At 35.0% G+C, this 24,170-nt stretch overlaps 2 protein-coding genes across 2 annotated transcripts in view; both read left to right on the top strand.

Annotated features, from left to right (window-relative positions):
- Positions 1–12,196, top strand: part of LOC101442383 (transmembrane serine protease 11F) — a 70,771-nt gene extending 58,575 nt beyond the window's left edge. The window contains exons 9-12 of the mRNA XM_071212668.1: positions 2,559–2,760; positions 6,302–6,561; positions 8,258–8,400; positions 11,925–12,196. Of these exons, the coding sequence (XP_071068769.1) occupies positions 2,559–2,760; positions 6,302–6,561; positions 8,258–8,400; positions 11,925–12,086 (767 nt within the window). The 3' untranslated portion in view covers positions 12,087–12,196. The remainder of the gene's footprint in view (positions 1–2,558; positions 2,761–6,301; positions 6,562–8,257; positions 8,401–11,924) is intronic.
- Positions 12,099–24,170, top strand: part of LOC101441951 (transmembrane protease serine 11G-like) — a 71,976-nt gene continuing 59,904 nt past the window's right edge. The window contains exon 1 of the mRNA XM_058303712.2: positions 12,099–12,201. Within this exon, the coding sequence (XP_058159695.2) occupies positions 12,099–12,201 (103 nt within the window). The remainder of the gene's footprint in view (positions 12,202–24,170) is intronic.

Here is a 24,170-nt window from a genome sequence, read left to right on the forward strand (position 1 = left end):
CTCTAAACCATTTATCTCATTGTCTGAAGGGTCACTTTTGCTTTTTACTGTTTCCATGTATATTTTATATCTGCTCTGACGATTCTGTGGTTTCCTATATTTCATTTAATCACAGACAACTCTTCCATTATATGTATCCTTATCGTAGCACCTTTTTATGCTTTGCTGCTCTTATTATATTAGACCCATGCTTCCTTTCATATATTTGTTGACAAGCACTTTTTCTAAAATGTCCTGTTTTCTGTAAAAAATAATTTTCAAAAATATATCTCTATTCCATATTTACATAGCACCACAAAGTACCTTTAATAAACGTTTGATTAAGGTGTGGGGTTTTGGATTATTTGATCAGTTATTCTTGAATTTGAAGACACGGATCCAGACTTGGCATTTCCCAACGGACAACATATGGAGTTCCTGTAACCTCTCTCTTTATGGGACTGACAACTGCCTCTCTTAAATCAAAATCTGAAAGTCAGATTAATTTCTCTAGTTCCTTTCTCATTTCCAAAACTTAGCATACACTTATATGCATTTATTTTGGAATAGGTAGTAACTGACTCTCTTTTAGATTCTGAAATTTAAAATGGCACAAATCCTGTCAGTTATTCTTCCTTTCTAGAGCTCAGTGTGGTACCTGGAACTCAGGAGATGCTCAATAAATACTTGTTGAATGGATGGATGAATGATTTTGGAGGTGGGAGGGGCACAGGGCAAGGGCGCTAACCACGCTGTACAATTAGATGCAGGCATAAGTTTGTACAGCCAGCCCCAGCATTCACTGATGCCACTGCTCTTCATTTCTCTGTTTAAATTGCTTTTCATGAGGAAACTACATTTTAATAGTATTTCTCATCTTTCTTCTATCCCTAGTCTGGGTGGTTACTGAGAATTGTTACTTCTGAATAGACAAAAAGGAGAGAGTTTATGAGGCATGGGACAGGTCACAATGGGATTACGGTCATTATATATCTTGCCATAACTTACAAAATTGTGTGGGAGAGAGTAAACTGCAATGTAAACTATAATCCACTCTTAGTGGCAATGCTCCAGAATGTGTTCATCAGTTTTGGCAAATGTACCTCACTAAAAAAGAATATTGTTAATGTGGGAAAGTGTGGAAAGGGTAGGGAGCAGAGCATATGGGAATCCCCTATATTTTTAGATAACATTTATGTACTCTAAGTATCTTTTAAAAAATTAAAAGGGATATTATTTATAAATATAGTTTCTGCTTGGTGGGGGATAGGTGCATTTGACTTTGTTTCTTGGGCTAGGGGAGTCATAACCATCTTGATTACTTCCATACAGTTCCTTTTCACAGGATAGGGCTTGGGCAGTCCAAGATGTTGCTTTTCCAACAACCCATTGGCTATTACAGTTACTGAAAAATTTTACTAGATTTTGAAATGTATTTACGATCATTCTGTAATTTATGGTACCTTATTACTTTTGCCTTTGTGAAATATATCATAGATTCACAAAGTTTTTTACCTCTAACATTGGGATTATAACACCTAATATGTACAGGTCCTGGCTCATAACTAGTAGCTATTCTTTACGTTATATTTATATTGGGAGAGGAAGTATCTTGTACTACCAGTATGGTAACATGTTAACTGAATAATCCTGTTTGTTCAATTACATGATCTCCTTAATTGGAAATATCTTCATTAAAACTCTTTAGCCCTGAAGGAAGTGTGATATATGTGTAAATATGATTTCCTACAGCTATTTCTACCTATTTTCTGAATTAAACTCTTTTAAAAAGAAAACAACTGTATTTAATAAAATATAAATAAATAAATGGTACATTAATAAAGTATACTAATTTACTTTTAAGTCATCTTTAAGGTTGGTTTGAAATCTAATTACTGGAGTACCTGATATCTTAGCATAGGAATTAGAAAAAAAATACTCTCAAATTTGAGAAGACCAAAAGAGGATATTATTCTGTAAGAATGTAAAACTTCAGAGCTTTGCAAGGACAATATATAGATTCTCCTGAGTCATGTCAAGGGCAATTTCTGACCTATATTCAGTATTGGGTTCTCTCCCAGTAGTAAGACCACAGGCTTTGGTGTTTGATCCTCCTAATTCTATCTGACTCTGCCACTTAAATGAGTTGGGTGACCACCTGCAATTTCTGTTCCCTCTCTAAGGCTTAGTTTTCTCGTCCAAAAAGTGTATTGTTACAAATATATGTAAAACACTCAGCAGAGGATCTCTACATTTTTTTATGCTTAGTAAAGTATCACTTATCTAACATCTATCATCTTTCTTTCTTTCTATTTATCTCTCTGTCTATCTTTTCCATCCATCCATATATATGTTAGAGAGAGAGACAGAAATTAGTTCCTGGATTGGATGCCTTGAAATGGTATTAAATATTTGCTCTAAGCCTGAGTAGTATTAGTAGGAGCCTAGAAGATAACCTGAGGGGTTGAGTGCTAGGTATGGGTTAAAGGTGATGGTCTAAGAAGCTCCACTCAAGGCAAATCAGGATGTGTTTTTTCCCTCCTTTCACGAAAACAAGCTAATGTGTGTTTCTGTGACAGGCTGTGGGATAAGGTTGACATCTTCAGACATGCCATTATCAGCCTCTTCTACTACTGAAAGGATTGCCCAGGGAAGGGCAACAGCTGTGGAAGGGGAGTGGCCATGGCAGGCCAGCCTCCAGCGACTAGGAAGGGGCCATCAGTGCGGAGCCAGCCTCATCAGTAACACCTGGCTGCTCACTGCAGCTCACTGCTTCCGGAGGTAAGTTCTCCAGGGCTGTTGTGAGCCTTTTTTTCCCAGTTGTCAATTACCATTGATTCAGTACATGGGAAGAGTCAATCTCATCAACTGACCTCTCTGCTCTATTCATGCTCTATGGCTCTGATCATGTTCTTTTCTTTCCCTTCTTTCAGTATCTATGATGCTCTGTTTGTATCACCCTTATGGTTCTTACCATATATTTCCTAGGATTATCATGATCCTAGTGTGTTCTTTCCTAGTACATAATGAATTATTTTAGTATAAAGACTGTTACCCAGGTAATATGTTTTAACAAGTTAAACTCAAGGAGAAAATTCAATCACTTCTGTTTTTATTTTTATCCCATTAACTCCTCTAACCTTGTGCTAACAACTTCTACCATCATTTTATGAATAATGATAAGATCAAAGGTGTTTATCTTGAAGCTCTCCCTTTGTGTGACATTGTCTAACCTGTGGGTGCGGGGGAGAGAGGGAAACAGCAATACTGGTGTCTCATCAGTTTACTGCTGCTACTCCGTCTCACTGCCCTGACAGTGTCATTATTGATGATTTGTCATATACAACTGAACAGGAGCTTTCTGCTCATGCTTTCTGGGTTGTAGCAATTAAAGCTCAGCTGTGTCAGTTTACATACAAGGGCATATGTTGGTATCATATTGATCCAGGAGACCACAGACACACCGTCTTTCCTCCATGGGGTTTTACCATCAGGGCACAGAAAACTTTTGCCAAGAGCTCTGAGCTCTTTTGCCTGCCTGACTAGTGGCACTACTTAGGCAACCATCTAAAATATCATAATCTTGGTGATTCTAGGTGGCTCAAAGATGCCTAACCTTTCTTTATGGGGTAGAAGGGTAATGAAGATGACCTTAAAGAATTTAAGGTGATTGATACTTCTTTCACTAAACAAAAGGTACCCCTTATGTATGTATGTGTGTGTATATATATACACACAACCCCCAAAATAAATAACATCATGCCTTAGAGGTGAACTTGAATCCCATTAATTTGTTAATGCTTTCTGATTTTATTTTTTATGTTCATACAGTTCTCCACTCTTTGCACTTCTATCTTGGTGACAGTATTATCCATTTAGTTTATATTAATAACTGATTTCCCTTATGTAAATTAAAAATAAGTAAACCAGAATCTAATTATTAATATATAGTGAAGAATGTAGCCTATAGTGATTAGAATTCTTATTTCAGCAGGTTTGGTTTAATATCCCTATACAGATAGACCCATGTGGTAATTGATAAAGTGGAGATCACTGGTAACCTTGATAAGAGAAATTTTGGTGGTGTGATGGGGTTGTGAATGAGTTCAAGAACGAATGGAGGGAAGAATTGGATGCAGTGAGCTTAGCGGTCAATTTGAAGGAGATTTACATGAAAGGGAGCAAAAAAAATTGACCTTAGTTGAGGGGTATTATGGAGTCAAAAGAGGGATTTGAAAAATATGGGAGATAGTATACCATGTTTTTTTGCTGATAGTAATAATCCAAAAGAGGAGGAAAAGATAATGATTTTGGAAAGAAAGGGTTCAATTTCGGAGGTAGTATAATTTCATGTAATTGTAAAATGTGAACTATTTGAACTATTGTGAAGGAAAGGTATATGTACTGCGAGGACAATATTGCAATTATCCAAATAGTCTTTAAAGTTTTTTAAGTGTATGTTTTTTTTTTAATTTTGAAGAAATAGTGTAGTTTTTAAGTCATATTTAACACAAATCTTAGCACCTTTATGTCCATAAAAATGACCCCAGTCTTTTGAGACAGTGTAGGTGGAGAAAGTCTCAACATAGACTCAGGAGGTCTGGGTCACCTCTCTCCGACACTAACTACCTGGATATGCCACTTACCTGAAAAAGTCACTTAACTTCAGGGTCTCAGTGTCTTTAGCCACAAACATGAGATCATGTTTAATTTGGCCTCTTCTGTGAGACTTCCTTTCACTGACAATGCATGAAGGGACAAGGTGTTTCTATTTTGTCTTCCCAAATTAGAATGTGGTAACATTAAGGACTTATAACATGTGTATCTACATATTTCCCAGAATTCTAGTTTTCAAATGAATGCCTCAATTCTAAGATTTTTATCTTAAATAAGCTCTTCTTTTAAAATGTAAATGAGTAAAACAAATGAGAGCAGAGCTCTCCTGGGCTCTGCCTGTTAATCCCTGGGACAGTGCAGTACACTTTGAAAATCTCTGATGTTCCAGGTTCTTCACCATACTTTAAAAGCTTATGTGTCAGTCATAAATTGAGACACCTTATTACCACCTCCAAGGAGGAAGTCTCATTGTTTGAAGGGTAGCAAAGATCATAAAAACCTGCCACCAAGAACAGAAGTTCTAGGGTCCCCACCCACTCTATGATTTACTTGTAGCAGAGTCACCAACAAAAGCAGGAGTCACATAAGCACTTGAAAGAACAATGTTTACTCACATAGAAAAGAGACAGAGCAAGGTCAGCTACACCAGTGAGCACCCACCCCCATGACCAACAGGTCTCACTGCAGCCAATGTAGGGCAATAGTCTATGTCCACCCCTCTGTACTCACATCATAGTGAAAGGACCCAGATCCCTCCCCTCCAGGAATAGATATAGCAGCAGGGGTGAGCATCATAAAACTTACACACTTTAGCCAGATAGTCTCCAGTGAATGTTTAAATATGTTTGGGGCAAAAGGAGAAGGAATTTGCTAGCAAGTTATTATCTGCTTAGGAGACGTGTTTTGCCTCAAGGTACTCTTGAGAAGGGAGTTGGCCCACATTTATCAGCTTGTCCTGGGAGACAGATTTACACATCTAGTCCTAAACACAGGGTTTATTTATTTGTAGGTAACAGAAAAAGGAAGTAGGTGCACTTAGGATTTCCCCTCCCACATTATGATTCACTAACTCAGTAATTCAGTATGAAAGAGGAAATCCCTTTTTGAATTCCCCTCTGTGTGATTTCCTTCTATATAATTTTCCTTCACAGAGAGAATTTCAAGTTTCTCTGTATTTCCAATCATTCTTGATGGGCATAACAAGAAAAAGATGGAACTGAGCTTTAGAAGAATAGGTAGATGAAGAGATTAGATGGAATTTGCTTGTGATGCAACCTTGTGAGAAAGAAAAGCATCTGAGTGAATGGAAAATCTTGAGTCTGGTAAGAGAAACTGCCCAGGCCAGATTAAAGTATAGTGGGGGCTCCAATAACGTGAAGGAGAGTTAGGACTGTGGAGTCCTTGAATATTGGGAATAGGAGTAGTAGGAGCATGGAACTGGGACAAAGAGCAGAGAAACAGCCCTGTGTACACATGAGAGTTTTTGAAACAGACAAATTACAGTGTTGTGTTGGCATCATCACCATCCATTAACAAAATCACCAATGTCATAACCTCTTTGTTCCATAAGGTAATCAACAGCAAATTCTCTCATCATAGGTATTGTTCAGAAGCATAACCTCAGTAGTGGAGGAGAAATATAGTCTCAATCATTGTGAAAAGAGTAAATTAAGCATCACAAATCCTACCCTTTAATTTTTTGCAGAAGTAAAGACCCAAGTCAATGGATTGCTACTTTTGGTACAACTATAACGACACCCGTTGTGAAACGAAGTGTAGGGAAAATTATCATTCATGAAAATTACAACAGTGATACAAATGAAAATGACATTGCTTTGGTTCAGCTTGTTACACAAGTTAAGTATTCAAATATAGTCCAGAGAGTTTGCCTTCCAGATTCATCTCTAAAGTTACCACCTAACACAAGTGTATTTGTAACAGGATTTGGAGCCATTGTAGCTGAAGGTGAGTAGCTTCAACCAAATTTTTTTTAGCTTACATTTGTCTTGAGATTTAACAAACTTTCTTCAGGAATCCCTCTTTAGGCTTTTCATAAAAATAATGTTGATGTTTTCAATGTGTATGGTCCTGAACAGAACAGAGAACTGTGGAGTAAAATGTAAAAGAAAATAGGTCCCTGTCCTTGAATAGTTCACAATTTATTGGAGCAGCAGTGAGAAAGGGGAGAAGAAAAGAATGGACTCTGTAAGATGCTATAAGAAGTGACAAAAAGCTATGGGACTCTAAGGGAGTAAATAATTAAAAACTGTATACTTCCTAGATGTGTATACTATTGATTAGCATATACTTTAGACCACAATCTAAATGATAGGTTTTCCTTTGTTTGTTTAAATCCTTCCTAGTTTTTTTTTTTCCCACTTTAAAAAAAATGTTTTTAAGGATACTTCGATTACATAAATGTTACAGAGAATATATAGGGGATTCCCAAATGCCCTGCTCCCCACACCTCCCACATTTTCCCGTATTAGCAACATCTTTCTTCAGTGTGGTACATTCATTGTAATTGAAAAGCACATTTTGCCAAGCATGGATTCTAGTTTACTTTGTAGTTTACACTCTCTCCCATTTAACTCCATAGGTTATGCTAGATATTTAATGGCCTGTATCTGTGGTTGTAGTGTCATTCAGGATCCTTCCTAGTTTTAATGAGGCTTTATGATAGTCATAAACATGTAAATGTTTTGTGAATATTTTGAGAATTTTCATTTTGGTTAGTTATTAGAACCTGTATTTTCTTCTTCTGCTCTACCTTCTAGGGTTGTTAAAATAGGTTAATTAAAATAATTTTATAAATTGAAGACCAAAACTTCAGATGTCTAGGTGATAGTTCATTCAATTCTAAAGAGAGAAATTATGCTTGATGTGAGAAATGAAGAAGTGTTTAAGGTTTTATCAAGTACTATTTTAATCTAGTGCTTTCTGTTTTGTTTTTTAAAATTTTGTAGAGACCTGTATTTGCATTTCCCAAATGTTTCTTGCATCCACCACTTGACTTTGACTTCTCCCTTACCTCTAGCTCAGGGCTACTCACTGACAGCTTCATTCTGGAGCCCTTACTTACCTCCCATCTGAATCTCAGTTGTGTTCTATCCTCTCTACCTGCTCCTGACCTGCTCTGTGCTTGTGTCAGATCTCTGTATTATATTAGGCACCTATTCAGCAAGATACCCCTAATTAGCACTCTACCAACAGTAGGGCAAATAAACCTGCTTGACTTGTGTTCTGGTTTGTATTTGAATAGCTTTTGGAAAATCATTGAGCTGCCCTGGGCCTCGGTGTCCTTCTACAGAAAAAAATGTGACAGTTGGACAAGATCAGTGTGATAGACTTCTTTGAATAGCTCTTGAAAACTATGGACTCTCTCCTCATGGAAAAAAAATGCATAAATATGCATGCAGTTTAAACAGGTCCCATAGCCCTTGAAGATCCACAAATTTCTTAGATGTGTATGTTTATGGTTCCTTGAATGTAGGCATTTATAGCATGGCAAGTAAAATTAGGTGATAACTCATGTAATTGTTAATAAAATAACCCTAGGCTTTTGCTCTTTGTAATACACAAACTATGTGGCTTCCATGTCTGAGATACAGTTGTATTCGAAGAACACAGATTTTTGGTTCTTTTGTTTGTTATTTAATAGGACCTATACAAAATAAGCTTCGGCAAGCCAGGGTGGAAACAATAAGCACTGATGTGTGTAACAGAAAGGATGTGTATGACGGCATGATAACTTCAGGCATGCTGTGTGCAGGATTCATGGAAGGAAAAGTTGATTCTTGTAAGGTAAATCTAAACTCAACATTAACATTTTGCAAGGAAAGTTTTATATATTTTCCCACTGGCTATCTCTAAATTTAGCATATATTTTTCCCTTTGAGAAAAAATCATCTATTTCACCAAGCACTAAATTTATTTAATAATCATGACACAAAAATTGTTTTATTGTGTTCACTGTGTCCAAACCAAGTGCTAAGCATTTTCTATAGACTTTTTCATTTAATATAATGAGATAGAAGCAGTACTACCATTATTTCTATTTTGCAAATTAGGAAATTAAGAGCTATTGCTCTCCATTGCTGGTTACACACCATTCCTTTTATGTTCTATTTTCTTTTCTTTTCTTTTCTTTTTAAAAAGATCATAAACAAAGATTAGAAAACCCCCTCCTCTGAAGTTCATGTCAGCTTCATCAACATCTCTCATTGATGCTGTCTATTTTTTTGCATTATTTATTTGTTTTTTATTTGTATATTTTTTTTGAAGATACATAGATCAAAAAATATATTACATTAAAAACATAAGAGTTTCCCATATACCCCACACCCACCCCACCCCAGTCCTCCCACATCAACAACCTCTTTCATCATTGTGGCACATTCGTTGTATTTGGTGAATATATTTTGGAGCAGTGCTATACTGCATGGATTATAGTTTACATTGTCATTTACACTCTCCCCTAGTTCATTCAGTGGGTTATAGCAGGATATATAATGTCCAGCAATTTTCCCTGCAGTATCATTTAGGACAACTCCAAGTCCCGAATATTCATGCTTGCCTTTATCCCCCAACCTCCTAGTCACTCCCCTTCATCTCTCTCAGCCTTTAATGCTTTGACACCTGGAATAAGCTCTGCAGTATCAACATGGCTGACCCATCTAATGCTGAGTTCTTAGTTCCTAGACTTCCTTGTCTCTAGCTATCTTTTCCACTCTCTTCAACTACCTATTCCCTGGTTCATACGTTGGGTCTTGTTTCCAAAACCTACTCCAACTCTGAAAACACAAATTCTTAACAATCTTCCTATCTGACTGCTATCTCCAATCTTTTTTACTTGCTTTTCAACTACTCTTGCTTCCTTGGCCATACTCTCTCTGTTATTCCCCAAACTATTCCCCATAACTCACACAACCTACACATATATTCCTTGTGCCCCTTCTGTGCTATATTTTTCTCCTTATCTCTTACCACCATCCAATGCAAAATGTATTTTATCTTATTTATTGTCTATCTTCCTCATTAAAGTAGAATGTAAGCCTCATGAAGGCAGAGATCATTATTAATATTTGGTTTACTTTATTTATTGCTGTATTCCCAGCACTTAACACAGTGCCTGAACAAATATTTGGTGACTGAATGAATACAATATAACCTTTTTTCAATTTCATAGAATAAATACAATATAACCTTTCTTCAATTTCATAGACGTGATCGATTCCTCTGTATTTTCACAATCCCTTAATCCTTTCCTTTCTTCCACTTTCCACTTAACTAGCTTAAATTTCATTGTCCATCATTTTTAAACTCTTTTGCTAATACTCCAGGCTCACTTTTTTCTGTCTCTTCCCAACTCTCTAAAGTTAATTCTTCCTATGGACTGGTCCCCATTCTCTTCCTTTTTGGGAAGTTTGTGCTAGCAATTACTTTCTCTCTCCTTTTATAGTGTAAATTTCTCTTGGAAGTCCTTCCCCACTCAAAGCTCTAAACTTAGAATAAAGAAATATACAACTTTTTCTTGACCCACATGCCTCCAGCTACCACCCCATCTTATTCCTTTACCAAGTACTTGAAAAACAAAACAAAACATTTCAGTATGGTTTTTGGCCCATTGCTCCACCAAAATAGCTCTACTTAAGGTTTCCAGTAACCCATGAATGATGTCCAATTTTAAAATCCAATCGATATTTTTCATTCCTCTTCTTCTTTGACCTTTTTAGCAAAATTTAAGAATGCTTACTACTCTGTTTTTCTTGCAACATTGTCTTTCCTTGGCTTGTAAAGATTTTCTTCTTGCATCTCTGTACATTTTCTGTCTAGTTTTTAGGGTCATTTTTTAAAACCCAGGAATTAAATGTTGATTTATCATATGCTTTGTTCTTCTTTTTACCTCAAACTTTCTTCTAGAGAATCTAATTCTCTTCCACAGCTTCAATTGCCACTTTGGTGCAGATGATTCATATCCATATCCAATGGGTTTTACCTTTTAAATCTCTATCAAAACTCTTGGCTTTTCTCTCTTTCTTTTTGCTCCCACCTTTTCTGCACAAATATATTAACCAACTAGCTAGTTTCTCATTTTTTCATATTCATTCTTATGCCCCTTTAGGGCATTAGTCAAACAAAAGCCAGAATGATTTCTAACATGCTCATATAATAATGTCAAACCCCCTTCTTAAAACACTTCAGTAACTTACCTTTGACCTTAAAAAAAAAAAAGACACAACAACAACAAAACTTCTAAACAAGACCTACAGGGCTCAACACAAACTAGTCTTTCCCTACCTCTCTAGCCTCATCACATACCACTTGCCTCTTATCTTTTCTCCAGTCCACCATTTTCCCAAGCCCTCACACACTCTAGGCTATTTCCTGGCACACAGATGCTTCCTCTGCCTAGGTAGCATTTCATTTCTATCTACTTTCAGCTCAATGACACTTCATTGTGGGGAAATTTTCCTAACTTCCTTAACCAAATTCCCCTATTACATATTTTCATAGCACCTATAACAATTGTAATTTTGCAATTATTTGTGGACTTAATATTGATTTCTTATCTAAACTACAAGCTCTATCAACATAGGGACCCTTGATTTTCAATCGTCTTGTATCCCAATGCCCATCAAAATGTCTTGGACACACAATGGGAACTCAATGAATAGTTGGAAAAAGAACAAATATGTGAGTGTAGTAAAAGTCTTACAGAGAAATTAAGTATCTTGCCAGAGGTGATTAATAAAACTAGGGCTGAAGCTCAGGCAGTTCAACTTTAGAGGCTACACTCTTAATATCTGTTTACTTACTTAATCTTCCTTTTCCCAAGAAAGGATTTAAGGAGGCTTATATAAAATTTGGCACAAAAATACCATTAGAAGTACGTGAGTGCAGGAAAAGGAGACCAATAGCAGGTCTATAAAGGTATAGCCAAGCTGACATTAACCATCATAGGAGATCACTGAAATTTTCCACCTATGCCAATAAATACTAAGCTCATATTTAACATCTTATATACATATTTGCTAAGTCATGTATAAAGTGTTTATCAAACTAGAAAATAAATCCAAGGATGCCAAACCAAAAATAAGGTAACCATTCCATATAAATGAATGTTAAGTCTTTCTAAAAAAACAAAGCACTTTAAAGTTTAACACAAAATTTTAACTCAGTTGAGAGAAACATGTGCATTTCTAGCCTCATCCATGTTCTGAGTATCAATTTCTTGCTTTTCTGAGAAAAAGATATCATTAAAATGATCTTCCTACTGTATTAAATCAGAGTTGACAATTTCAAATACGTATTTTTTTTTCCTCCAGGGAGATTCTGGTGGACCTCTGGTTTATCCTGATAGTCATGACTTCTGGTACCTTGTTGGTATAGTAAGTTGGGGAAGGTCATGTGCTCTCCCAAAAAAACCTGGAGTCTATACAAGAGTAACTCAGTATCGAGACTGGATTGCCTCCAAGACTGGTATCTAGTGTGAATTGTCCATGAAGTTTATCCATGGCATATGTTCATGTGCTCTAGATCAGTGCCTCTGCTGGATGTCAAGAAATTCTTCCATCTCAGACCAACCTAATTTCACAACGTGGCGTATGTATACATATGACCCAGCTCTCCCCATTCCAGGAGAGAAGAAGAGAAAGCAAATTACAGCACTGACTCCTCATTCAAAAGGAAAACTGTTTCTGACATTTCTTGAAAAGATGAATACTTATAAATGGTTTCCCCAATGGAAGAGGAGGAACATCATATTCCGTTGGATATGAAGAGCTGTCAGTACTGCTAAAATATTATTTCACATAATTCCTGGAATACCCAGAATTTTAGCTTAAAAATCAGTCTTCCATTTCCTGAGGATTCAGGGTTTCAGTATTCTAGGATTCATGCCTGGACATTCAATGGTTAGAATGAAGTATGGGATTTTCAATATAACTTGAACTCTAATGTGGATTTATACCTAACAATGCAGAACATTGTAATTATTCCATAAAAGTTGCCATTGAAGCCTTTAAAATATATCTGAACTTTTAGTGAATATTGGGTTATACACACAAATATAATATTAGCTTTAGGAAGCATGCTTTTTTGCTAAGAAACAGTTCTGATTTATTCTCAAACAGCTTCTTGCCATTCGAGGGCATATATTAATTGGAGTTCAGAACAGAAAAGAGAAAAAAAGAAGATTCTTAGAAATATTTTTCCATGAGTACAATAAGGAGGATAAACAAGAACTGGTGCGACCATGGCTAACAGAGAGTTTTCAAATGATTGATAAATGGACAGTCTCCTTTTCTAGATTTTTTGGTGGAATGAGCTATCCAATTATTTATTTAGAAATATCTACATCAGTGTATGGTAACTGGTTCCTTTATAAGTCTTCAGCCCTCTGACAGGTCAGAATGTTAGGTCAGGAAAGTTGATTTGCGTAAAGCAATATATTAAGTAAGGAATGTTTCAGCAAGGACTGTCTCAGTGAGCCTTAAGATAAATGAATTTAATTTAGTCATATGCGTGAATAAAGTTAAGGCTCAAATACAGTATGGCGGTAAAGGCTCTTGAACCAGGCCAACCAAGCTTGAACCTTGTCTCTGCCACACACACGAGCTATGCATCCTTGCACAAATTACTTACTATCTTTATGCATTAGCTCCTTCATCTCTACACTGGTGGTTAAATGCATTAATACTAATAAAGCACTTAGAACAATGTCTGCACAAGGTAGGCTCTCAATCCACACCAGCAGCTATTACTTATTAATATTTTTTGCACTCAACAAAAGTGAGTATGGCTTTGAAAAACTGTCCTTGCTTTTTTGAAGTCATGTAATTGATTTTAAAATACTTTAAATTACACTGTTAAAAAGGGGGTGGGAACTACTGGATTTAGAAAAGCACTTTTATGTGTCATTAATCTATGTTAAACTGTGTCAGCATATAAACAAGAAGGCATAGGATGCCTTGATCACCGTCACCATGGTGGTGCCAAGACAACAAGATGCGTCTGTATTCATTTCCAGAGCTCAAATGTGAGAACGCAAGTGATAGACTTGTTACTGTAATTTATCAGAGAAAAATGTGGCCTATTCATTTCTTAAATGACCAAAAACTGTGTCAGTTTTCATGCATGCATGTTTATACTTAACATATGTAAAACAGAAAAGATAAATTTAACTAGAACACATCTCTTGGTTATTATTTATATCTGAATATTAAGGTATGTTAGCCACAAAAGATCTATCTCTATATACTTTTCTTTTAAAAAGGAAATGTTGCCAAATTTCTGAGTTGATGACTAGTAATAAGTAAATATCACCTGGAAAAGCAGAATAAAAATAAATTCTTACTCTTCCATCTTATATGAGATACAATTCAAAGTTTTCTGGAGGATATTCAGCATATTCAAAATGTGCTCAATTGGTAATGAAACCATTTTTATATTAAAACTAAGCATCTCCTTTGGTAAAAACAGGAAAGAAAATAGACCAAAAAAAAAGAAAACAACAAAACCTACTTTCCCCTATTTAAGTTCTAACACAATTGATATGTACTTTTGTGTTTTTATGTTTATATTTCACAAGACTGTGATATCATGCTTTCTGTATGTGTCTGTAAAACTATATGTTGATTTAAATAGTTCTATACTTAATTCCATTTAATTCAAAGAAATTTTAACACAAAATAATTTGTAATAGATACAAAAGCCATAATTAAATCTAAGAATGGAAAATTAGATTTCTGTAACAGAATTTATATATCCTATTTCTGGGTTTGTGTGTGATATATTAAGTAGTATTATAGGAACCATGTATTAATTTTTACCCCAAATTTTCCATCTATCAAATAGGCCATTAATCTATCTACCTCACGTTGTTATTGTGAGGCTTTCCTAGTAAGTAATAAATTTGAAAAGTCTGAGAATATTTAAAACCTGGTCAAAAAGTATATTATTATAAACTGTTATCAATACAGGTGATACTGCACATGCATTAAGATTGTACCGAATTTTTTTACATTGTAAGATTATCAATAGGATTGTTTTGTGAATTTTGCAGAAAAAGAAAAGAAAAGATAAAACCTGGGTCCCGCCTTTGTGTGGTGAATGCTGTATTAGTTCCACATCTTTTCACAGAGAAAATTGCTTGATCCATTATAAGGGACAGGTCAAACCCATTAGGCTGGCAATAAGTGATACAATACACACATCATCTCTGTGGAATCTTAATGGAATTTTGGGTACTATGAGAACTAGAAGATTAGACTAAAATGCTAGCTAATGCTTAATCCTTTCTCAGTGAGAACGTTGTCATTCAACAACAGTATGTACCCCATAAGAATATATTAGTAGGAATCTACCATTTGAATAATCCTAATGCTTTGGTAATTTATTTGACAGAAAGGGACTGTATGGGGGTCATTCTTTCATGCAGTTATGTAAATGAAAATAAACTTGCACAAATGACTGAAATTAATGCCAGAACCATAGCTTTTGGAGCCAGAAGGTACCTAAGAGATTATCTACATCAATCTCCTTTTTTGACTGGTGTGAAATCAAGGCCAAGAGAGTTTCCTCAAGATTACTCATTAGGTTATGGTCAGTGCTACAACAGACTCTAGGACAATTTGTACCCAATCTTCTACTACTCTAGTCTAAGTCATGCCATTTCACTAGCCAGAAGAAACACAGTGGTTCTACAAAACACAGGAATTTGTTGCCAGAGCAATGTTTCTTCTTGCAAAAAAAATGTGAGGTTAGTTAAATCCATGTGGCATTCAACGAAATATGTTGTTGGACCAAACCAGATTTACTAATAAGACAACCAATGCCACTTACAATTATATCTGCCTATACCTAAGCAAATGAAGCGTACTTTTATGGGGCCATAGTTGCTCAGCTAGTTAAACTGGCAGGTCAAAATACACCAGGGAGAGTTAACCCCCAAAATTCATACTTTACTTCACTCTTTTCTCATACTCCTCACTAAGCTTTACAGTTATAAAGAAACATGAACCTTTGATATATAAATTAAAAACCTGTATCATCATTTAAAATGAGGAGCAGCAAAAGATTACAAATCCTATGAAGACTTCATATGTTTGTTTCATTCTCATTGTTTTTCTAAGGCCTCATGAACAAAATCTGTTTTATAAATAAATAAAACTATAGGAAGCCCACAAGAGTGCAGCAAACTAAAATGTTTTAATTAAGCTGCTTTTGTAAATGCTTACAATGAATTTCCTTTTACATGTTTCAATATTTTCCTTGCTTTAGGGATTTAACAAGGAAGGAGGAAAATGAAAATTAAAAGGAGAAATATGCCATTGCTCTGAGCTGTGCTCAGTCTGTGAAATGGAACATTAACCTGTCTCATGGTTTTGTTGTGAGACATTCCTGTTGAATAATAAAATCTGTATGTCAGAGAAAGCTTAAAACCTCAAAAATGCAAGGATATTATCATAAACATATCAGTATATTTGAGAATGTACATGTATTAAGATTGTAATGAAGGTTTTATACTGTACTGGCATTTTTATTTATCAATAGTATTGCTTTGTGTATTTTTTCAACTACTGTTCTCTTACTGAAATTATATTTGGCTTTTTTTTTTTTTCATAAGAAGCTGTGGGAAAAAAAGTTTTACCTGTTCTATTGTAGATGTTGCCTTATTGTAGATGCTGCAGTTGTTCCCTATTGTAGATGATGTTGCAGTTCTGATAGCAAACAGCTGCTCGGTAGTTTCCAATAAATACTATATGGAAACTAGGATCGAGGCTTTCAGTTCCAGAAGCTGTGAGTCCCCTGGTCCCATCTTTATCTCCTCTCTTGTGCCTCTCTGTCCTTTATTTTGTAAAGTTTTGCATTGCCTTCCCTTCGAGCCAACCTATCGCTGAGCTGATTGCAGCAACTGGTGCCCAAAATGGGGTACGAAGGAAAGAAAGCTTGCAGCAAGAAGCCGTATATAATACAAACATATGCTTAATATTAATTTGTTGCAAAATACAGTTCAAATCAAATTAATCATTATTTTAATATGAAGCATGTATTTTTGTAGGAAAAATGTAATAAAAATCTACTTTATTTAAAGCATGTTTTACTATAGCTTGTTGGAAAACCTCAGTCACTGGAGAGACAAATATTAAGCCACAGCTATTTAATGCATACTGTCATGCAGCAAAAATAGTTGAACTTCATAATAAAAGTATTTTTTAAAGTAAATGATTTCCCCCTTTTAAAAATATCAGATGAACATTATAACTAACATTACTTTGAGGGGCAGAAAGGATACAGTTGTATAACATAATTAGTTTAGTTTTTTAACTTCTAATTCTTGTACTATGCATACATACATTTTCCAAAGTTAACATAATAGCATATATTAAATTATTTTCTACCTGAGATATATTATATATTTTTCATTGCCCATGTGTTTGGTATTATAATTTTTAATGATGTTTGAGTTGACATATCAAATAGTTATACCACAAAGATCTTGCCCAGAAAGTCAGTCTAATTTGCTGTCAATTAAATTTTATGCTGGAGTGAGGACCTGTAAAGTTTCATCCTCCTCTCCCTCACTCCCTGAACCCTCTAGCACTGCACCAATTGTAGACTCTTCTGATCATCTATCCTTTCCTGTACTTTGCTTCTTTTCCTTAGTGCACTTGGTTTATTCCCATCTACCCCATACTGCTCTTTGCATTTTCCTCACTGGCTTATCATCTCTCAGTAATCATTCCCTAGAAGTTTCTACTTAGTCCTCCTTTCTCCCTTTTATAAAAATGTCTCTGTACCTTTCACCTCTTTGCAGAACGCTCTTTCATCATCTTACTGGATGCTCTTATCTAAAATATCACTTCTTGGAGCCCTCTCAAGTGATTGGTCCTTTTCCTGACTCTAATACTGAGTCAAAATTCTGACTCCCAACTAGATGCTTCCAAATATTTTTGTAGTCTTCCACCAATTACTTCTGCATGCTAGTATAAAAATATACTTCTTTTAGGCTCATGCTCCTAGCTACCCCACACATTGCCCCTCCTAATTTTGTCAACCTCTTGTTCACTCCCCACTTATACTGAAGTAATAGATACCTACCTCAAAAAAAGTCCTCTTCACCCAACTCCTGTCTACATTGTGGTCAATTACAATATCCACACCCCAGACTCAATTCTTTGAGCTCATAAATCCAATGACCTTAACTTCTATTCCACCTTAGAAATCTGTTTTTCTAATTTATGAAATCTCCCAGTCTCCATATTATCATAGCACATCAACCCCTTAAAGACCACACTTTTTTTCCCCATACGTACCTATTGATCTTCATTGTAGATGATTTAAACTGCTTTTCCATTACTATCATTGGCGATTCTCTAGTCCTTCACTTCCAGCCTACCAATCTAGAAAACTCCCATCCCTAGATCCATCCAGTATTCAGTGGCTCTTTTCCTATGCCTAGAAGTAGCAAGTAAGATTAGAGAAAATTCATTCAAACATGCATATTAACACTGCTAGAAATTTGAGCTATTTCAACTTTGCCAATGATGCCATGAGACAATTCGTTTACTTCTCTGGGAAGTACTTTCTTCCATTTTTCACAATGGGGAAATTAGACAAAAATATTATGGAGGGGTGTGTTTTAGAGTACAGGCTTTCAGAGTCTGCTGACTCTGAAACAAAACAGTTTCTTGACTCTCACAAAGAAATGGATTTTGAATTGAGAACTGCAATATAAAGACGGGAAAAGACAGTTACGTGGGGTAAAAACTCAATGAGAAAAAATTAAAGAATTATATTAATAGAAAGAAAACTCAGCTAGGTTAAGAGGATAGATATACATGAGGCAAAAAGGGGAGCTCAGGGAGAGGAGATAATCAGTTAGTAAAGACTTTAAAATGACAATTGGCTCAAGATATACTTTCATTTTTCTCCCCTTAAACCCAGATTCCCTTTCATGGTAGATGCAACTGAATTACTGTACCAGACAAAACAAGTAAATACACCACTGCATTTAGAAAATTGAGTCAGGGGTCATCAAACCTATTTTTAATACCTCCTATCTTATTTCAGGCTTGCCTCTGAAAAAGGTGAATGGCAGGGACCAAAGACTAGACTTGTTCTGACTCAGAACAAACAGTCCCACCTTTTGAAAGGCAAATACAAAATTTCTCTAAGTATCACAGGGTATTGCTTAGGTTTTGGACTTGATATTGTTTCTCATATAGTTTTAATTAGCCAGAACCAGGAAATTCTTACTTCCTGTGACAAGACTTATCAAATAATTCTTCACCTCAAACCATACTATTGTTTAAAGCTCATCCCAACTTGTTAAACTAGTTTATTTTAAATCCTTAAGTATTTTACGTTAGTCAGCTTACATGTCTGAAAGAATGTTACTCACTTCACTTGGTATCACAAAGCAGACAGAAGCAGAGGACTTTGCTTTTTCAACAGCATACAATGAATCAGTAAGTTTAATTTTATTTTCATATTTAAAAGTGTCCTCCAATACAGGAAATTTTCTGAATTGGGAGTTTAATAGTTTTTCTTGTCTCTCTGTTTTAGAAAATAATAATGTAGTAATGCAAAAACCTTTATTTCAGGAAATGGGATAATGATTTTATATTTCGGATTTGAAAAGTTTGCGTTCGGTTTTAATTGGATAGCTTCATATGGCAGTGAGACAATTGAGACAATCCACAGAGAAGAGGAGGAAAAGCAGAGAGACTGGGGAAATTGTGTGAATTTGTGGTAGTAGAACAATGGGGCAAAGAAGAAAGTAATTCTCATTTCAGAGTTTAGAACATATAATGTTATTTGTGAACCTTCTAAACTAGTCATTTAGTTGATGCATTGAAAGGAAAAGTAATATCCAAGTTGTATAGGAGAGTATTGTGTATTACCTTATTCTGAAATTCATAAATAAAATAAAAACTCCTAAAAGTAAATAAAAATTTTAGTGTGGATGTGGAATTTGAGCAATTATTTGCCTTTAAAAATAAAAAAAAAGTTAAAGACCAATATAGGAACTATTTATACTTAAGAATGGAAAACATGGAGAGAAAATAAATGATCCTGAGATTTTTTACTTTAATTGATTTACAGAAGTCTTTGGAAAATAAATCAAACATTTTTAGCACCACTCCCCTCTCTGACCCATTCTAAATTTTTCTAACTCATTTCAACTGGTAGCACTGAGCCATTTTTGAATGTTAATTCTTCATGTACAAATATGAAACCAAATAGTACAAATTATTCAAGATAATGAGGGAATTACAAATGTCTATTTAAATGGTGTTTAACCAGACTTGCACTTTTCCTTCATTGGTAATTACTGTATATAAAACTCAGCTAAACAGATGTGGATTTCTAGACCTTAATCCCCCTAACAGATTTATTTCTTTACAATCACTCAAAATATTCCTCTTTTTACCTACTCACCTTAGAGTCCCAAATTAAAGTGAGTTTATTAGAAATAAAAACAAAACAAAACAAACTCTTTACAATTAATCATATTCATAGAACTGGCACACTTTAGAATGTATTTATAAAATAATTGTAATATGGGACCTCATATTTTTTGAATGTAATTTTTAAAAATAAATAAATAATTTAAAAATAAAATAAAATAACTGTAATAGAAATAGGAGTTATTATAATTATTTTATCTTTATTTTATTTTTACTAAAATGAACCTTCAATCTATTAGGGAAAAATTGTGATGTCACACCAAGAAAAATAATTCAATTAGTCCTTTTTTTTTGCTCTTTAATATCATCAATATTCATTCTTTTATTCAAGAACTATATGTGCCAGGCGTTTTTCTTGGTATTGGGGGCACAGTTTTAAACAAATCTCCTTAAAGGTTTATGTAAATGTCAGTTCTGTATTATAGCTGGTTAAAGGCAAAATAAACCTGCCAAAAAGATCAAGAGAAAAGTGAAAGTGACATAAAAAGAGAGAGACAAGAATACAGAACAAAAAGAAAAATCTGGGAAAAGCAAAAGGCCTACATCAAGAAACCAATTTAGGTCTCTACCTGCCTGTGTCCTTCCATTATCAAGAGTCCAAAATAGCCCCTCCAGGCCAAACTGTTTGATGATTCAAAAAAACCATTCCCTATTCACATAATACAATATGTCTACTTTATATATTGTTTTCAGTTTTGGGTTTCCTTTGGCTTTGATATGTGACTCAGAGAGAGAGAGAGAGTAAGGATGGTGGAATGGATGGGGAAGATGAAAAGGCATTCTTATTTTTCTCATTGATAATCAATGCCTCAGTGTAATTAAGTGTCAGGGTTTTTCTCCATTTGGAATACTCAGACATTTTCTTTATTATTTTTAGTCATCTGTGAGTAAAGTAAAGAAAACGCATTCCAGTACCAAGTATTATGTTTGGCAAACATATTAGTTGAGCCATTTAATTGCTCTTTAAATTTGCTTGGAACCAACTAATTTCTAACCTACAAATCATAAGTTAGTAGTTGTCTGAATTTCTCCATTTGACTCAAATGTATTTTATACCATTTTTAAGGATGTATGCAGAAATATTTTATTTACTTTTCTAGTAAGCCACTCTGATTTTGGACGTAGATATTGATATAAATATAAGTGTATATGCAATTAAAATATTTAATCCTTATTTTGTTTCTCAAAAATGAGTAACTATAAAATAGATCTCTTGGGTTATCTCATTCTTTCAATGATGTTCTGAGCAAGTATATGTTTCTTCTTTCCACATACAGAAAGTATGTTTTTCTCTTTTCCATAAACAGAGATTAGAGTCCATTTTCATGGGTGGATTTTTAGCTTATTGCCCACATTGATTATTACTGAAAGGATGAAAGGCAAGTTTTAGTTTTATAACAGGAGGCATAAAAGAACTTTGTCAGGTGAAAATGTATAAATATAGAAAATGTCTAATTTAACTGGAAAACCAAAGTTGGCATTTAAGTGAGAGGTTTCCCTCATATTCTGTAATAGTGCCTTGGGCTCTAGAAGTTCAGCATTGTCATATTGCCAATGTAGGTCTAAGACTGCATGCAAGAAAAATGAGGAGACCAGTAACCCCAAAACAAAATAAGAGTAACTGATGTCTCTATAGTAGAAAAATTCCATGATTAAAAATGTATACATCTACATTTATATTTCCTTTGTCTCTGATTTAGTGTGTATACATAAATAAATACTTATATATATTTAATTAGACTTAATAAGACACAAATTAATCTGTACTCCATTGGAGTTTCTGGCTTGCAGCATGCCCTACAGAATTTGCATTTGTGCGTTCCCATTGTCATGCGAGACAATTTTATAAAATCACATAGTTAATAGGTATCTCTTGTTGGTCATTTCCCTAGACTAATACAGTGCCTTTGTGGTTTATCTTCAACATCCAACTCATGTATTTCTTTGACTTTCTCATTTCTATAATCTTCCCCTCAACCCCATTTCAAATACTACCCTTATGTCCAGACCCTGGACTTTGTCATCAATTGGAAAAACTCTACCTGAATCATAACTTTGGATATTTTTCAAAATCCTAACCTTTCTTCTTACAGTCTTAATTACTTCTAATGCTCCAGTGTTTTATTTTTTTTAACGTATTGTCTCTTCTAATTTTATAATTCTTTGTATCCATCAGCTATCCATCCCCTCTGAACACATACACACGCATACTCATTTTTGTTCTCTTTTGATTCTAAGATTTATTGATAAAACAAATTTTTTAATGATGTCTTAAAAGCCACTAAATTATCCATACCTGGCTAAATTCCAGGAAGAATAAAACTGTCAGAAAAATGGCTTTCCTTTGTTCAAACCACTGAAGAATGCTAAAGAAAATCTCACAAATATGCAAGAGGTACCAACTTTTATAGGCCTTCAACTCTGCCCACAATTCCTCCTATATCCCTCTAGTTTATATTTCCTTTTTCCGCAATGTCTATTTTCAACTTCTCCAGTCTCTTAAAATTTCCTACTCCTACTACCTGCTCTTTCACCTTTCTACCTACTGAAAAGAGATATTATGAACAATTAGATTAGAATTCCTTCAACTTCTTAATATCTAAGAAACAAACCTACCTACATTCATTCATACTCTTAAAAGGATGTCCAAAGTGTGGCCATGCTCCCCAATCTATTAGTTTAAACCATATTAAAATACCAATATAAAACCATTTTTGAACAACAAGAGTGACTGTTTCATAGGGTTTAATTTAATAGTTTAGAATCTGTGGTTTTCCAATATGTTATATCCAATCCCCCTTTCAAGCTCAGGCTCTACTGACTAGTTTCCATCATTGTAAGGATATTCAGCACTCTCCTACCCAAATAATAATAATAGTAATAATAATCCCCCACGACTCAATGCTCCTTGTTGCTTTGTTCTCTCTTCTCATCCAAATCAACCCTCATCAAAACTTTTATTGATACCCACTGTTCCATTTTCTCACTTTCACTTTTTCCTCATATCCACTGCAATTTGGCACATGTCCCCAAGGATTTGCTATGTTTTTTCCAGTCATTGTCACCAGTGACACCTCTTGTTTGTTCTAATGATTATTCTAAATTTTTATCATATTTGATTTCTCAACAACATTTTACACTGTGGATTAATCCCTCCTTGAATAATCTCTATCGTTTGCTATCATATCATGCTTATTTCACATTATTCCTCCTTATCTTCTTTGGTCTCCAAGGCTCCTCCTTTTTTGCCCACATCTTAAATTTTGTATTCTTGAGGATTCTTTTCTGGGTCCTCCTCTCATCCTAATTTTTACAATCAAAACGAACTCTTGAGCATCTACCATATTCCACTTGTCAAAAATACAATGATGAATTTGGTACTTTCACTTTGCCTGGCTTGTTCACTGCCATAATATCAGGGACTAGCAGTACCTGCCATTAGTATGACCTTTTGGAGCAAGTTGCTATATAATTTATCATGAGAACACAGACTCAGAAACAACAGCGATTATCAACAAATGGCAACTTTATTACTTACACAGTAAAATGGGGGAAAGAGCAGAGGAAAAGGTCCTAGGCCAGTGTCCCTGTGGGGCCAACTGTTCGGGTCAGCTCCACACTCCCACTTCACATCAGAGATTAGGGACCCTATGCTATTCAAGTGCTGGGTTTTTGTACAGCCCAGGGGGAGGGAGCACTGGCATTGAACATAAAGCATGATCAAGTGACCTTTATGCAGAGCTCCCACTCTGGCAAGCACCTGGGGCTGCTTGTCCTCTGTTTCAGGATCAAGGTATGGTCAGGTCTTTTCATTTCTGGGTAGTTATTTGCACACAAATAAGCAAGAAGGGAAAATGAGGGAAGTAGGTGAAGGCTAGGAGAGGGCCTCTGAATTTGTCCTTGATTTCCCCAGCAGACTTCAGTAATCCTTTTAAAATGATAAAGTAAAGCTGCTACGTTAAAAGGAATACATACTTCATGACTTTTTAGACATACTGCCATATTGACCTACCCTTTTTCATGTTTGTAACATATAATTTCCAATTTGCCATTTGACTTTCATTTTATTCATGAATTTGATGGTTATCATTAGTTTGT

This window comes from Dasypus novemcinctus, chromosome 1 (genome assembly GCF_030445035.2).
Source record: "Dasypus novemcinctus isolate mDasNov1 chromosome 1, mDasNov1.1.hap2, whole genome shotgun sequence".
NCBI classification, from domain to species: Eukaryota; Metazoa; Chordata; class Mammalia; order Cingulata; family Dasypodidae; genus Dasypus; species Dasypus novemcinctus.